The sequence below is a fragment of the Syngnathus scovelli genome, chromosome 22, assembly GCF_024217435.2.
Source record: "Syngnathus scovelli strain Florida chromosome 22, RoL_Ssco_1.2, whole genome shotgun sequence".
NCBI classification, from domain to species: Eukaryota; Metazoa; Chordata; class Actinopteri; order Syngnathiformes; family Syngnathidae; genus Syngnathus; species Syngnathus scovelli.
This window is the reverse complement of record NC_090868.1, coordinates 5,011,389-5,026,605: the sequence shown is the minus strand read 5'-3', so window position 1 is coordinate 5,026,605 and position 15,217 is coordinate 5,011,389. Positions and strand designations below refer to the sequence as shown.

At 39.9% G+C, this 15,217-nt stretch overlaps 2 protein-coding genes and 3 non-coding genes across 18 annotated transcripts in view; all 5 read right to left on the bottom strand.

The window, feature by feature from the left end:
- The window catches only part of wnt5b (wingless-type MMTV integration site family, member 5b), a 36,037-nt gene extending 35,048 nt beyond the window's left edge, over positions 1 to 989 (bottom strand). The window contains exon 1 of one of the 2 annotated variants that reach the window (XM_049761651.2): positions 414 to 989. The gene's annotated coding sequence lies outside the window, so the exon portion shown is untranslated. The remainder of the gene's footprint in view (positions 1 to 413) is intronic. The other variant, XM_049761649.2, reaches the window with a different exon arrangement.
- On the bottom strand, positions 950 to 1,066 carry trnal-caa (transfer RNA leucine (anticodon CAA)). The gene is made up of 2 exons: positions 1,029 to 1,066; positions 950 to 995 (listed from the first exon to the last, which is right to left on the bottom strand). It is a non-coding gene; the product is annotated as a tRNA-Leu (tRNA).
- A 278-nt stretch (positions 1,067 to 1,344) lies between these two features.
- trnal-caa (transfer RNA leucine (anticodon CAA)) lies at positions 1,345 to 1,461 on the bottom strand. Its single transcript has 2 exons — positions 1,424 to 1,461; positions 1,345 to 1,390 (listed from the first exon to the last, which is right to left on the bottom strand). It is a non-coding gene; the product is annotated as a tRNA-Leu (tRNA).
- A 286-nt stretch (positions 1,462 to 1,747) lies between these two features.
- trnal-caa (transfer RNA leucine (anticodon CAA)) lies at positions 1,748 to 1,863 on the bottom strand. Its single transcript has 2 exons — positions 1,826 to 1,863; positions 1,748 to 1,793 (listed from the first exon to the last, which is right to left on the bottom strand). It is a non-coding gene; the product is annotated as a tRNA-Leu (tRNA).
- A 1,815-nt stretch (positions 1,864 to 3,678) lies between these two features.
- The window catches only part of LOC125992524 (ELKS/Rab6-interacting/CAST family member 1), a 52,798-nt gene continuing 41,259 nt past the window's right edge, over positions 3,679 to 15,217 (bottom strand). For 10 of the 13 annotated variants that reach the window (XM_049761636.1, XM_049761637.1, XM_049761638.1 and 7 more), the window contains 3 exons: positions 12,356 to 12,463; positions 9,466 to 9,654; positions 3,679 to 4,287 (listed from right to left, as the gene is read on the bottom strand). In XM_049761636.1, coding sequence (XP_049617593.1) covers positions 4,150 to 4,287; positions 9,466 to 9,654; positions 12,356 to 12,463 — 435 coding nt within the window. In that variant the 3' untranslated portion in view covers positions 3,679 to 4,149. Of the gene's footprint in view, positions 4,288 to 9,465; positions 9,655 to 12,179; positions 12,261 to 12,355; positions 12,464 to 15,217 lie in introns of those variants that run through there. The other 3 variants (XR_007489662.1, XR_007489663.1, XR_007489664.1) reach the window with 1 other exon arrangement.

The window sequence follows — 15,217 nt, the reverse complement described above, 5'->3', positions numbered from 1 at the left end:
TACAAGCAAGCCTTCTCATTTGTGTCTAAATACTTTCACAAGTTTACATTACACATCTCCCAACAGAAATCCCCGAACGATGCATAGTTGCATAAAAACATATCTTTCCACTCTGAGAGAAACATTTGTGCATCATTTTGACCTAAAATAGAAGGCAAGCTGCACCGCATAGTGAGAGGGCAGCCTTCATTGAGGCTAAAAACACACACATTGCACTTCACCACTGTCACACACTTGACATATAGGCACTTTTCTCCACTTATAGACTAAACATAGAAACGGGGGACTTTACACAGCAACTTAACATGGCCATAAAACATATTCTAAGCACCCAGTTAATATTACATTGTGACATGATAAAAAATAATACACATAAATATCAGACATAAATGAATTGAGGTTTTTTTTCTTACCTTATGAATCTGAATGTCTTTGCTGAAGTCCAAGAAATGTGTCTAGTGTTGAAAGTGCGACCCAGAAACCCACTTCTTGCAGAGTCTTTATCTTGACAGATATCACCGTATAGTCCACTTTTTTCGGGTCACACTGTCCATTTATGACCGGTAGAAGTGATAAAAAATGAGTCTCCGTTGATGAAAAGTCCTTAAAAGTCCAACATAAAGACGAATTTTAGCTAGTTTTAGGATCAACAGGTGTCACTAATCAAACAAACTCAATTATAAAAAACAAACAAAAAAAGTCCTCCAACACAGTAAAATAACTAGAATATGCAGAAAAGCAAGAAGTTGCTTTTCTAAACAATCGAACGAGATCGATATTTATTTATTTTTTAAAAATTGTCGTGACCCCAAAAGTTGGTTCCGACTGCCGAAACTGCTTCTCCGCGCAGTGTGTCAAAATGTGGAGGGAGAGGACGGAGTGGGTGTTTCTAAAGTGAAGAAGGTGTGTCCATCAAAGTGGACAAAATTCGGAGCGGAGGGGTAAAATGTGTCAGGAGTGGGATTTGAACCCACGCCTCCATTCGGAGACCAGAATTCCCGGCTTCCAGTTGAAGGAAGGTGTTTAACCTTGAGTCTGGCGCCTTAGACCGCTCGGCCATCCTGACATGTTCAAGAATGCGGGAAACTGAAATATAACCCATACCCCGTTGTTGTATTTTTAAATTTCCATCGCGTTATTGTTCATAGATCGGAAACATACGTGATAATTTACCTCTGTACTTTTTGAAACATACCAGCCATTCAGTGTCAAAACCATACTGTAATTCAAAATACATTAATGCAGCGGCCATTCTGTGTCCAAAAATAAAAGTTCGCAAACAAGCAACATTTGTGTTGGAAGAATACAATTTCACGTTTCTGAGTGTGAAAGATTAAAAAACGCTGTCAGGAGTGGGATTTGAACCCACGCCTCCATTCGGAGACCAGAAGTCCCTATTTCCAGTTGAAGGAAGGTGATCAACCTTGAGTCTGGCGCCTTAGACCGCTCGGCCATCCTGACATGTTTAAGACTGTGGGACAAATGAAATATAACCCATACCCCGTTGTTGTATTTTAAAATTTCCATCGCGTTATTGTTCATAGATCGGAAACATACGTGATAATTTACCTCTGTACTTTTTGAAACATACCAGCCATTCAGTGTCAAAACCATACTGTAATTCAAAATACATTAATGCAGCGGCCATTCTGTGTCCAAAAATAAAAGTTCGCAAACAAGCAAAATTTGTGTTGGAAGAATACAATTTCACGTTCCTGAGTGTGAAAGATAAAAAAAAAAAAAACGATGTCAGGAGTGGGATTTGAACCCACGCCTCCATTCGGAGACCAGAATTCCCTATTTCCAGTTGAAGGAAGGTGTTAACCTTGAGTCTGGCGCCTTAGACCGCTCGGCCATCCTGACATGTCAAAGACTGTGGGACAAATGAATGTAAGCCATACCGCTCGGCCATGCTGACGCAACCGTGGCCAATAAAATATAACCCCTCATTCCCCTCATTCATTTTCTTTTTAAATTTCCATCGAGTTTTGGTTCAAAGATAGGAAACATACGTGATAATTTATCGCCGTTCTGTTCTTTAGCAGCCATTTAGTGTCAAAACCGTACTGTAATTAAAAAGACATTAATGCAGCTGCCATTCTCTGTCCAAAAATAAAAGTTAGCCAACGAGCCATTTCTGTGTCACGAGAATCCACTTAAAAACAATTTTATGTAGCTGAGTGTGAACGCCTAAAAGAAATCTGTCAGGAGTGGGATTTGAACTCGCGCCTCCGTCTGGAGACCAAAATCACACTTTCTTAGTGCGAAAGGAACTGAATCTTGAGTCTGGTGTCCTAGATGCCTCGGCCATCCTGACTTATGTAAGACCTGATGAATTGAATGATTCTACAAAACTTCCATTTTTTAAAGCCGTGTCCAAACATTAATACATATTAATAAAACATTTGAATTCCAGCCATTTTATTAGCTATACACCAGGCAACATCTGTATTCTTTTTTTATTCACAGTGAAGATACATGAGTGGGACTTGAACACAACGGTTCCTTTAACCTAAATTCCCAGATTATGATGGTGGGAGGTGAATCCTTGAATCCGGGACCGCACAGCAATCCTGACATACCAAAGGATTGCTATTGCAGCCAAGGTCACAGCTCAAAGCCTCGTCTTCAGTTTGAAGGTGAAGAGTCTTCTGGATGTTTGGAGTGTCGGTGGCTAACAGCTTATTTTAGCAGCCCATTGTTTGGATTTGTACTCCCAATGTCCTTCTCACATTTAATTCAACCTCCTCCCCTCTCTTACTTCTTCTAAATGCTCCCATGAACACATTATCTCAAGGACATCTCTGTGCGAGGGGGATCACCGATATCATCGATTCTTATCAGGAGTTCACAACACCGGGTAACGTTTGTTGCATTTAAGGCACTCCTTTCCGATACCCATCTCGTATTGGACTGAATGAAAATGCAGCATAACTGTGCGTCTGCTCCCAAATTAATCCCCGGTAATAAAACAGGGGCCGCATTTATCATCATTTGCATGCATGTGAGGTTAAATATTTGTGTGGCATATTTATTTACTGTGATAAGACCCATTAATGTGCGTGATTTAGTGCAGATCCCACGAACGGTTTACTTTGGAGCGCCTCGTTGGCCGTGCTGGATGTTTCCCCCCCTTGAATGCACCACTATATACAAGAACCCGAGGCCTGCACTTCAATATAGAAGTCAAAGAGCTCAAATGATTAAAAAAAAAACACCAAGCAAAGGGGGTTAGACTGTAGTAAAAGTCAGATTAAAAATTGGGTAATGTTTGAATACACGAGGGTTTCTTCTATTCGCTGTCTTTATTTTTTTACGATGGTAGATGGAGAAAGCAGAATGATATGTGAAGGACAGGTAAACGTGGCTTTTATACATCCTAAGGTGGAAAGAATGTTAAGTGCAACAGGAAGAGGCCGTTGCAAAGGATAGATAGCAGAGAGCGAGCTCTGGAATCGTGTCATTACAGTGGGAGGAGAGGAAAATAAAGCGGCGGCGGGGTCAAGATAAGACGACGAACCCAAAAAGAGCCGATAACAGGATAGCGGGAATGTTGGAGGACCCGTTTGGGGACATTTGTCTTTGAAGTGACTTTCCTAAAATATAATTAGGTGTGTTAGTAAATGTTGACAAAAATGTGAATTTTGCTAAAAAAAAATGCACTATATATAAAAAAAAAAAGATAGATCGGCATTTTATTTCATTTTAATTCTTCTTTTCCATCCACAATCCCGAGAATTCTATTTTAGTAAACAATTCAAACCTGCAAAATTTCCTGCTGGTGACAACAAAGGACATACAACTGGAATTAAAACATTAGTGTTTAACATTTATATATAGATATATATTAGCAAAAGCAAAATATTTATATTCTCTCCCTCCCCGCCCAGAAAGAAAAACAAAACCGATTCCTCCTCGTGTTATCGTCCGCGTAAATTGATAGTAAAGGGATTATTGCGTGTGTTCCTGGCACAACGAAAGGCTGACGGAAACCGTAGAAGAAGAAAACGGCGAAAAAGATAGCAGCAAAATGGCGGACTCGAGGAACAGTGTGCACTCACTTATACACCGATGAAAAAAAAACAAACACGTGAAGTAATTTAACGACGATGATGACGGAAAGTTTCGCTCGACTCGTTAACAACGGTGTCAGCTGCTGTCCTCCAGGGCGTTGACGACCTGCTCCAAAATGTCGGGGCAGCGGTCGGCGATCTGTTGCAGCACCTGGTTGGCGTACTCCTGCAGCTCCGCCCCCTCCCGCTCGCACAGCATCAACTCCGCCTCCAACTGGAAATATGAATATGAATTTAATATTCATAATAATCTTGGAATATGTCTATTAATAAACAATGTTTACTTATTTATAATAATGGGATAATGTAGTCGCAAACAAAAGAAAAAAATGCTACATTCTAGCATTTAGCTTGAAAGTACGTTAAAATGTATGACAGTCAAAAATCTTGACTCCACACTGGCAGTTGATCCATATTTAATAAAATAACATTTAAAAAAAGTCAGCTATTAAATTTAAGTCGGTTATTTAAGCCTTATTGAGCTAGCTAAGGAATCACAATTGTCATATAAAATGAATGAATAAATGAACTAAAACATAATCTGTACAAATTAAATCCAGAATAAACAATGGATTTTTTTTTTTTAAATCCTATAGGACCATGTCCATCTTTTCTCACAGGAAGCTGTGTGATCATGTTTAACACACACAATGGTGCATATCAGACGATGTCGTCCAAAAAAAAAAAAAAAAAAAAAAAAAAAGAAATGAGGTTCCGCCTGCCCCGTGGCGAGCAGAACATTTCTGTGAGAAAGTGCCGGTCCTGTTTGCTTTGGCAGCAACTCGGGCCGCCGTGTCTAACCTGACTGCCTTAACGACCAATACATCTGTATCAATACGAGTGCTGCTCAAGGAGCTAACATTAGCCACTGTGTGTGTGTGTGCGTGTGTATGTGTGTGTGTGCGTGAGTGTGCAAACAGGGCTTAAACATTGCCAAACATTTCAAAGGTTAAATCTTAACTCCTTTCAGCGCTCTCATCTATTAGCCAGCAATCTCAACGGCACATTAATACTCATGTGTAGAACATCTGGTTGTAATGACGATGTTAATGAGTCATGAAAAATCACATGAAAAAATATTCTCCATCCAAATATTGCACTGTTTTTTGCTTGTTTGTTTGTAATACAGTGGTGACAGAAGTTGAATTTGTTCTGAAACCACACTTGTAACTCAGAAAACTCAAATGATCCTTCCCCATTGAAATGAATGGAAATTTCATTAATCCGTTCCAGCCTAGCCAAAAACCTTTTTTAATTAGGAAAATGGCATTATATAGTAAGACCAAACAGTTTTAAAATACAATCTAACTGATGAGCTAATTAATTTGTATTAAAATAATTTCATATTCCCTAAATTCTTTAGTCTTATTCTATGATTTTACACCTAAAAACACACACAACACAATATAAACAGAATGTCACAATTCAAACAGTTTGTGTAGATTGATTAATTGCCACGCTCAACTTGGCCACTGGGGGCAGTATCATACAAACACAAATGAAGAAGAGTGTCACAATGATATTAAAAAAATATACATAAATAATACCAACCAAACAACAGCCCATATCTGGACAAAAATTGTAAAGGATTGCTACATATAACATGACCTAAATATAATTCAAAATGGTGACGATTGCCATTGGTCACATGGTGCAGTGTTGCACTAATAAACTAACAAAACATTTCCCAATTTTTAAAGGGCTCTCATCGGCTTTATCTGCAATCCCCCAGAAAAAACACAACCGTAAAGATAAGATAGGGCGCAGATAAAGAACGGAGGTGTCGCCAATCTCCTTCTGCTTCTCGCAACCTTGACCTCGCTGACACTTCATATGATATCTAGAAATTGCGTGGACGTAATGAGACTTGTCCAACAAAGGACATCTATCATGTATATATATGGACTTCATCCCACAATGTACCTTGAGAACATAGAAAAGAAAATCAACCCTTAAGTTTCCTTTTTGTGTCCCGATTATAATGAAGGTGACTGTGTGCGTGCACTATAGTGGCAAGCAAGCGCCATTGAAAAGCAGAGATAAAGAGCTGAGATATGTGTGTGAGAGTGTGTTAGGTTGTAGAAGATGATTTTTACAACAGCCATTAAAGCTCCATTATCGTGATGGATTATCAACTGCACACACGCGCGATATATATGCGCTCCGACACGCCGGTTATCAGCGTAGGGATGAGGCGAGAAATGTGTGTCTCTGCATGTGTGTGTGTGTGTGTGTGTGTGTGTACCTTGACTCATATCGCAGACCTTGAATGTCAACAAGGTGGAACATAAAAGTTGTGCGTATATATATATATATATAAATATAAAAACATATATATATATATATATATATATATATATACATATATATATATATATATATATATATATATATATATATATATATATATATATATATATATATTAGTGCTTGTTGTGATTGCGAGATTTTAATTTCAGAAAAAACAAACAAAAAAAATAAAATAAAATAAACATATATACTGTTTGTGATTGCGAGATTTTAATTTCAGCTAGAAAAATGTGATAAATTCAAAGTCTTGATGCTCCTAGCTATGAAGCTGCGCGAAGCCCACAAAGCACATAACTAACTATGTGTATTGAGTCTGTGTACAGTAGTCCAGTTAACAGGCTACAAAGGGAATAAAAGTGTAAAGAAAGTGCTCCTTTGGGGAGGGGGAGGGGGGGGGGGTTAAAAAAGCTGGTCTGCTTTCGGCCGTAAAAGCTTAAGACAAAGCCAGTTTGTTTGTTTGTGTTGAGGGTGATTCAACTTAATGTGATAATTGCTGTTTTAATATCATATCTCCACGGAAGGAGGCTCAAGAGAGCAGGAAATGAGATTAGGCAAATACAGTAATATTCCATGAATAATTAAAGGGAGACATAAACAAACGGTTGCCGTCTTTATATCGGAGGGAAACCGGCAGATGTTCCATCCTGCATTATCATGTTGAAAAAAGGTTCCATCGACGACGCCCTGTCCTGTTTTTGTATCGCTCATCATTCGGTGACCGCGACATTCGGTGCACAAACACGTTGTCGTCTGCTAGTCTGCGCTCGGGGGGCCGCGACGTTGAGAAAACAAACATGGCGTGGCTCCGAGACAGTGAAAAGTGTGATTTCCCTACCACCACGATAATAAACATATTGTTAAATTAATACCTCTACAAGCAAACTGGAGGTTTATTATCTTTTTTAAAAAAAGGCTGCAGCTTTTGCACAGCAGACTTGCGGTGTTTTATTTTGGTTTGTTATATTTGACATCCTTTGAAAACCTTTTTTTGTCTGTCCTTTCAGGATATATAAGCCAACAAGTATGCATGCAAAAGAAGTTCTTGTTGCTTTTGGACGGCAGCGTGACAATGACATGCGCACTCTGTAATTGTCTTCTATTTTGCGTCATTACCACGGCTTGTCCGATTGTAAATAGGAGGAACCGAAATTTGACGTTTTTTCCGGGGACAGACAAAATTAGACGACGAGGCACTCGGGATTCATAAAAGACAATAAAACACTTCATTAAGTTTTTCCAGCAACAACAAAACACGGTCAGTCAAGCGACCTGCATACTTTCACCTAGGCCAGGAGCGGAGGTCGGAATCTCCGTTGTGCTCATTAGAGACGCCGTTCAGCCATGACGCTTATTATTATTATTATTGGCAGAGAAATAGCTCGGAGTTTTGGACCGCATTTTCTTTGGGATGGATGCGTGTTCGCTGCCTGGCGATAATTGCATGTAAATGCTACAAAACGCCAGCGGGAAGCGGCCTTGACGACGCAATGCGTTGTGATTACAAAGGCGCCACGTTTGTAAAAAAAAAAAATGAAAAAGAAAAAGCCGCCGACTGACGCATGGCTGTGGCTATTGTGTGGAAATGAGTTATATTCCAGAGACGGGTGGGACATTTTATTTTTCTTGCTCGATGCTAAACAAATGCTTGGGTTTGACAAAGATGTTTCCACATGAATTTTTTGGGGTCACCATTGAAAATTGACTTTAAAATAACTTTTGAAACGTTCAAGTGAATGATGTACATATGTGTCATTTAAACGGTGTGAGGGTGGGACAGTTCATGATGAATTTTCATCTTACTTAAAGAACTGGACTAATTTTGTCTCAATAAGTCACTTTTCAATCTGAGAGCATTACATTCGGAGTACCTCAAGGCTCTATCCTGGGGCCTCTTCAGTTTAACATCTACACGCTTCCAGTTGGTCAAATTATAGAAAATAAAATAAATTGCAATAATTAAGTATACTCTTTAATTATTGTTATCTTTTATATTATGATTAGAACCACTCACCAATCTGTATTTGATTCTTTTTCCCTTTTCTCCATCCAGCATGATGAAATCTCACAAATACAAAGCTAAATATTTAACTCCAGCCAACTAGTGGAAAGCTGACTATAATAAGAACGGAACGCCCTTTCTCACAAGCCCACAAATCAATTTTAATTGAAAGGGCGTTTTTTCTTTTCTTTTTGCACCTTTAGTCTGCAGACCACAGGGGACGTCTTCTATTTTTGGTTGCAGATGAAAAACACCTTCAGGACTTGTCTCGCCACTCGAGAGGACACAACCGTGTATTCATGAGGATGGTAGGGAAACGAGTCGTGTGCTTTAATGCATACAAAATGGAGTGATCGTGTAACACCTTGATATGTTTTCAGCATGAAGAGGCCCACAAGCCACCGCAAAATATATTCACGTAAGCACTTACCGTGACAGTGAGCTAACAATTTCTTTCCCTGTCCTCATTTTTATGTCATTTTCTCCCCTGCCTCTCCCCGATGACAACTTTTCAGCAGTCGAATAAATGCACGATCCCTCCTTGCCGCCATCCTGCTGCCAACAATCTTTTTGAAAAACCAAAAAAAGGAACGCTCACCCCGCGCTAAATGAAACTATGTGAACGCGGGATTGTTCTGCAGCCAGCCGCTTGTCGCCAGGTGACCCAGCGGAATAAATCTTTTCAATAAAGTCAAAGGAGGCGCCAAGAGCATGCCAGGGTGTGCCCTTCGCTCGCCCACACACGTACACAGATGGTATTTGCAGCAAGGATTTTACAGTGCAGTAATATACATTTTTTTTAAAGCAGCATGTGGTTTTTGGGTTCACTTTAAACTACTCAAATGAGCTCGTGAATGTGAGTTGTGAATTTTACTATCCGTCTACTAAGTGTATTTCTGCGCTCGCAAAATGAAATCATTGGCGAAAATGCACTCAAAATATAAATCTGTCTTACGCGGAGTCGCTAACGAATGTACAAACGAGCACTTTACGATATTTGAATACGTATTTAAAGTGTCACGGAATGGAAATGGACATTAAGTGATCTTTTGGTACTTTCCGCGCATGAATTTGATCTCCCACCTGTTCTTGCGTCATGCCGTGCAGTTTAGCGTGCCAGGAGTCGGCGGAGTCGGCGCGGTGATAGGCGGGCGGCGGGGCGAAGTCTTGCAATATGACGGGGTCTCGTTCCTGACACAGCGAGGTCAGGTGACTGATGTACAGCTTCAACTTGCTGCGGTTCTGGTCCAGATCCAGGAGAGGAGAGAGAATCTGTGGAAAGAAAAACGATTAATCGAATTTAAATCGGCATCACACTGTAGTTGAATACAATTCTAATATTGTTTCTTGTATTACCAAATGAATTTATTGCTTCTTTAATAAAAAATACATGGGAAGAGGACTTTGGCAAAAGAATCGAAGATCGTAAAATTGAGGGGAAAACAATCCCGATTATGTCCAAATCATTTACTTCTTCTTGCAGTGTCTACCTATTAGAGTAAAACGTTTACAAGACAGTTTTACAGATATAAAAAGCGTCAGTAAAAGCAAGAATACAACTCACATCCTTGAGCTTGCGTTATTGTGTCCTATAAAAGGTTTAAGATTTCTCAGTTGTGGGCGGGCAAAACTACCAGGCTGCAACGATTAATTGAAGAATGTGAACGATTCAATTAAAATTCAAAAATTTTGTATATAAAGAAGTTAGCACTGTAGCAATGAGCCAGGGGAAAAAGTGTGCGTGAAAGACAGTCCAAATGTCAAAAATTTGATTTCCCACCGGAACAAACGGCAGCAAAATAATAATTATTCTAATTAGCTCATTCATGCGGATTGACTAATGCTTAGCTAACTCACAACCGCTAACCTGAGCTCACAGCGGTTAGCATATTCATTTGCGGACACCCACGTCACTCACCGGTTCACCTTTTGAAGCGACATCCACTAAAAGTCATATTTATTACATTCAAATTGTAATGTAAGGCCAAATAAAAATCCATTCAGCAACTTTAAAACTAAAACCCTTAAAAAAATATCCACTACTATTTATCACCGAGTAAATCGACATACTGTATAATAGGATACGTGCTTGATTTTTTTTTTTCCTCAAGAAACAGGGAATCTTATTTCCGCATCTCCAAATGGAAGCTGACGGGAAATCAAAGTTGCTGTCACTTCCTATTCCGCGTCTACGTATTCGTTAGCGACTGACACCGAATGCATGCGCGCTACGGCTCAAGCGGGATTTTTGGTTCGTAAGCCACCTTCACCCCGTGTACAATTTCGGTAGGTGCATAATGAAGCATGCAGAGACAGAAAATACAATTGTCAGCGTCATTATAAAGGCTATGAATGGCACCCCTAAAGCCAATTAAAGTCCATTAGGAAATAAAGGCTGCATGTTTCCCCTCAAAGGGAGCGAGAAAGAACAACCCGGGCGTGACCGTAGCTAAAGGTTTGTCATATAACTGAATCTCTTCTTATGCGCAACAGCTGTTCTCACACTTTGTTGCTAAAAAAAAAAAAAAAAAAGCTTTAAAAATGTCTGTTGACACTTTCCAGGTCTGCCGCGGATCAAATCATTCCTAACAAATGAGAAACAGACAGAAAGAACCGGAGGAAATTGGACATTATCGAGTCCATGTTTTAACGCAGGTGCTCATTTTGTCGAAATGTTTTGTTTTTATTCAACGCTATAGGATATATATCTATACAGTACAAGTGTTTTGCTTGTATTACACCGCTTGCTATTACAAACAGCGGCGGTTTAACGAGCCCGTCGCGCTATCAAACGAGCGCATTACCACGCTATGAAAGCATCTCCGAGGAGAAATAATTCCACGCCGCCGTGCGCGGGTGTCAGGAGCGTGTGTGTGTGTGCGTGTTGCTTTTTATTAGCCTCCCATGAAGGCCTACCGGCACCCCGACCACGTCGTCAAACAACTCCAAAGAGAGACATTCCGCCTGGATACGAAGACCTTGGGTCACATTATTTATTGACTTTTTATTATTTATGGTAAAAAAAATAAATAAAATGTGTTTGTTTCAACTCTACGCACACAGAAAACTACAAAGACATGTTTTGAACTACATTAGCGAGTATTAAAACTATTGAGCTCAGATGGCAGTTATTTAGTTTAAAAAAAAAACACATCAGGTCTTACATTTACATGCTTGTCTTTCTTCAGCGACGCATCAAGTACTAGCAAGGACCATTAAAAATGCAAAAAGCCATAAAAAAATCTCCTTGACAAATATGCTACCGGCATACGGACGCCAACACAGGCACTCGTGTTTAGATGTAATGTGCTATGGCAAATTACCCGCAGAGTGCGTGTGCAGCAACTGTACAGAAGAGATGGGGCGTGGCCTCCTCCTTCTTTCTGCATTGGGGGAGCTAATTAATAGCAACAGCGCGGCAATAATTCTCCCATACTCTACGCACGATACTAAATCACCATAAACCTCAAAAACACATTTTACGCATTGAAGTAATTCATAAAAAATATGTTGTGCAGAAACTGTATTCCAAGGTAACCCTTGATTATTGGCCGGGCTGATTATCGGCGCCGATATTTGGCATTTTTACACATATTGACATTGGAAGTGAATTGATGGGATGATTCAAGACTGAACAGATGATAAAAAGTGAATTGAAAAGAAATGTAAATGGAGCACATGTCATAAAAACGGGGCAACAAAAAAAAAAAATGCATTCAATGGCATGCTAGGAAACAAAAAGCGACAGATGACCAACGCCACAATGACGACCGGACACCGGCGTAGAAAATGCTCACCCTTCTGTACAAAACGGTGAGAGAAAGACAAAAGAGGAGGACGCGTAGGACCAGCTAGGCCCAAATGCCCTCCTCATCGTCCTGAGGCAGCGTGAGTCCAGAAAGAGCAGCGAAGGCGGTTAGCTTAAAGTAGCTATGTAGCAACGAGACGCTAGCTTATTAAATGAATGAGTCACCTGATCCGGGGAGGGCTTGTGGTTATTAGGCAGCTCCGAGTTGGGAGACGCCACCTTCGGATGCTCATCCTCGTAGTTATCCGCCATCAGCTTCATCCTGTTTTGAGTCTGGACACACACACAACCACACAAAACGTTAAATACGACCTTTTCAAAGTGATACGGCAGCTCGGAAAGCTTTAAGAGTCACTGTCTTTTCCACTTCCTCTCTTCTTTCCTGCGTTCCTCTCATCACATCCACTCCCGGAGCGACCCTCCGCTGCCCCGTATCCTTTTTCAGCCCCCCCCCGACCCCAATCCCAATCCCTTGGCCTCTGCTGCTCTGTTTCCTAAATTATAGTTGTAAATCCAGCCTTACAGCGGACCTTGGAGCGAGGGAAGAAGGGAGGCAACAGGAACTACATGGAAATACATGTCGCTGGTATGTATGAGTATGGGAATAAATTATCTCATTCACCGAGTTTCCCATATTGCCGACCGGGCGTTTGGAATATAATATTTTAAAACCCACAATAGAAGCACACGACCTGGAAATATGATGGATTATTATCTGCGTTGGAAAGAAAATTCTTTGGAAATTTTTGTCATTGTGTGAAATTTTATATATACCAATATTAGTATTGGTACTCAGTATCGGTATCGAACATGCCTACACTTCATCTGTCATCGACTCTTTGAATGACATAATAATTTTTCCGATTACTCAAGATCCCTGCCGATCTCAAATCCAAAGCGACGCAACGCCGCCTTCGACAAAAATCTACCGGTAGATAAGCGAGCCCCTCTTCGGCGGCAACCCGTTAAAAAAAAAAAAAAAAAAAAACCTCTTGAAAAACATCTACTGCAGTGACTGCGTTAATAATGAATGGCCCGCATTAAAGATTGAACGGCGCTTCTCCTAGTGTGAACGCACAATCATTCTTCCGATCGACAACAAAGTGGCAGCCAACGTGTTGTTTGACCCCTGTGACCCCGAGTTTAAGAGTCTCGAGCTCTCGCCGGGTCACATGACTGGCATGAGCGCTTTGCAATTCCAGTTGAACAACCCGGCATCCAACTCTGATATCGGAATTCTACGTCTTTTCACATTTTATTTTGTATCTGTGACTAATTCCCTGGCCGTCGTTAATCCTGCTTCCCGACACGTCTTCATTTCCCACATCTTATTCTCTCCATTTAATTGTCAGGACTGCAGACTCTATCAAAGAAGAAGAAATATACATGTGACGCCATACAATAAAAGATAAGGGAGCAATGAAATGATCAAGCCCCTCCCCCCTTATATCTTCAGCTTCTTTTTAATTAGCAGCAAAGCTGACCTCAGCTCTCCCGCTCATTCAAACAAAATCTAATCATCACGCCATTATTTCATTCCTACAATCTCCTGTTTCCCTTTCTCCTACCACCCATGACAACGGAGGGAAACAAATGAAGCGAGGTAAGGAAAAAATGCTGAGTCATGATTCTGGTACAAGGTACAAAAAAAAAAAAATTATTCCACTAGATTGAAGCTCCGGGGGGGAATCACAGATTTGATTATTGTATCATCGCCCGCTTGATAATCTACACAATTATCAAAAATGCTGAGTCATGCTTAGATAAGATGAAAAGAAAAAAAAAAAAAAAAGGTTAACCTCAATTTCTGCTTGGCATTGTGAGAAAATGCGTCATTGTGATTGGCGTAGTCACCGCGTACGATAATAAAATTGATTACAGCTCAATTTTTCCGCTTTGGTTAGCAAGACGAGAGGTCACCTAGGATACAAACAGTCAATTGAAGACAAATATTATTTTTTGAAAGACAACAAATCATCATCTTTTAGACATTTCCCATGCAAATAACACGGATAATGTAACAATATCGCAGCCCGGCCTTGACCACAAAGGTGCGGAACAACCATGAAGGCCATGCACAAGCTGCAAATCTCAACCACATGTGTTTCTTGCGCTGTAAAATGTGGCCTGGTTTTATGATGATAACCACAATGTCTTCTTTTGCAGAGATTTAACTTTTTAATCTTTCGCAACAAGACCAGAAACCCTTATCAGCTCGCTACATATTGCTTGGAAAAATGATGATCATTGCTTTATGCACTGCCATGATGGAATATTTTTATAAATCCATCATCCTATTGACTATTTCATCCATTAATCGAATAATCGGATGCATGAATGTGTATTACAAAGTAATTTCCCCCATTTATTGTTGAGAATTATGTACTGTTTAGTACAACTCAATAACTAAATTAATAATATAACACATGAGGGTCTAATATACTCGCCAAACCGATTTAGTTATGAGTGCGGTTATTGTTTTCCAAAGTAAAAGCAGATGTTTGCAAATGTCTCATTCTGACTAAACGAAAAAGATAATCTGTTTATTTTCATGAATAATGAAAAATAAAAAATAATGAATAATTACTATTAAGACGCTAACATTGGAGGATTTGGACCATTCTTAGGTAAAAAAAAAATGGCTCTACACGATTATTCGATTATTAAAATAGATGTTGATTAATTTGATAATTGATTATTTGTCGATTAATCAATTAATTTTGACAGCTCAGAATGGCTCTACACGATGCCGGTTAATTTGATAATCGATTACTTGCCGATTAAACGATACATTTTGACAGCTCAAATAAATGGTGCATTATTTGGTGCATATTCCACAGGAGAGTGATGCAAACTTTTCTTTGGGCTTCATTGATTTTACTTTACTCACTTGTCCTGTTTTACAACTGTCCAGGCGCTTTATCCGTGTGTGACAGTTACACACACAATCTCACACACACACAAGGGAGGGACAGAGTGAATAGGTGGGAGCTAAAAATACGCTGCCAGCCTCCGCTCCGCCGACCG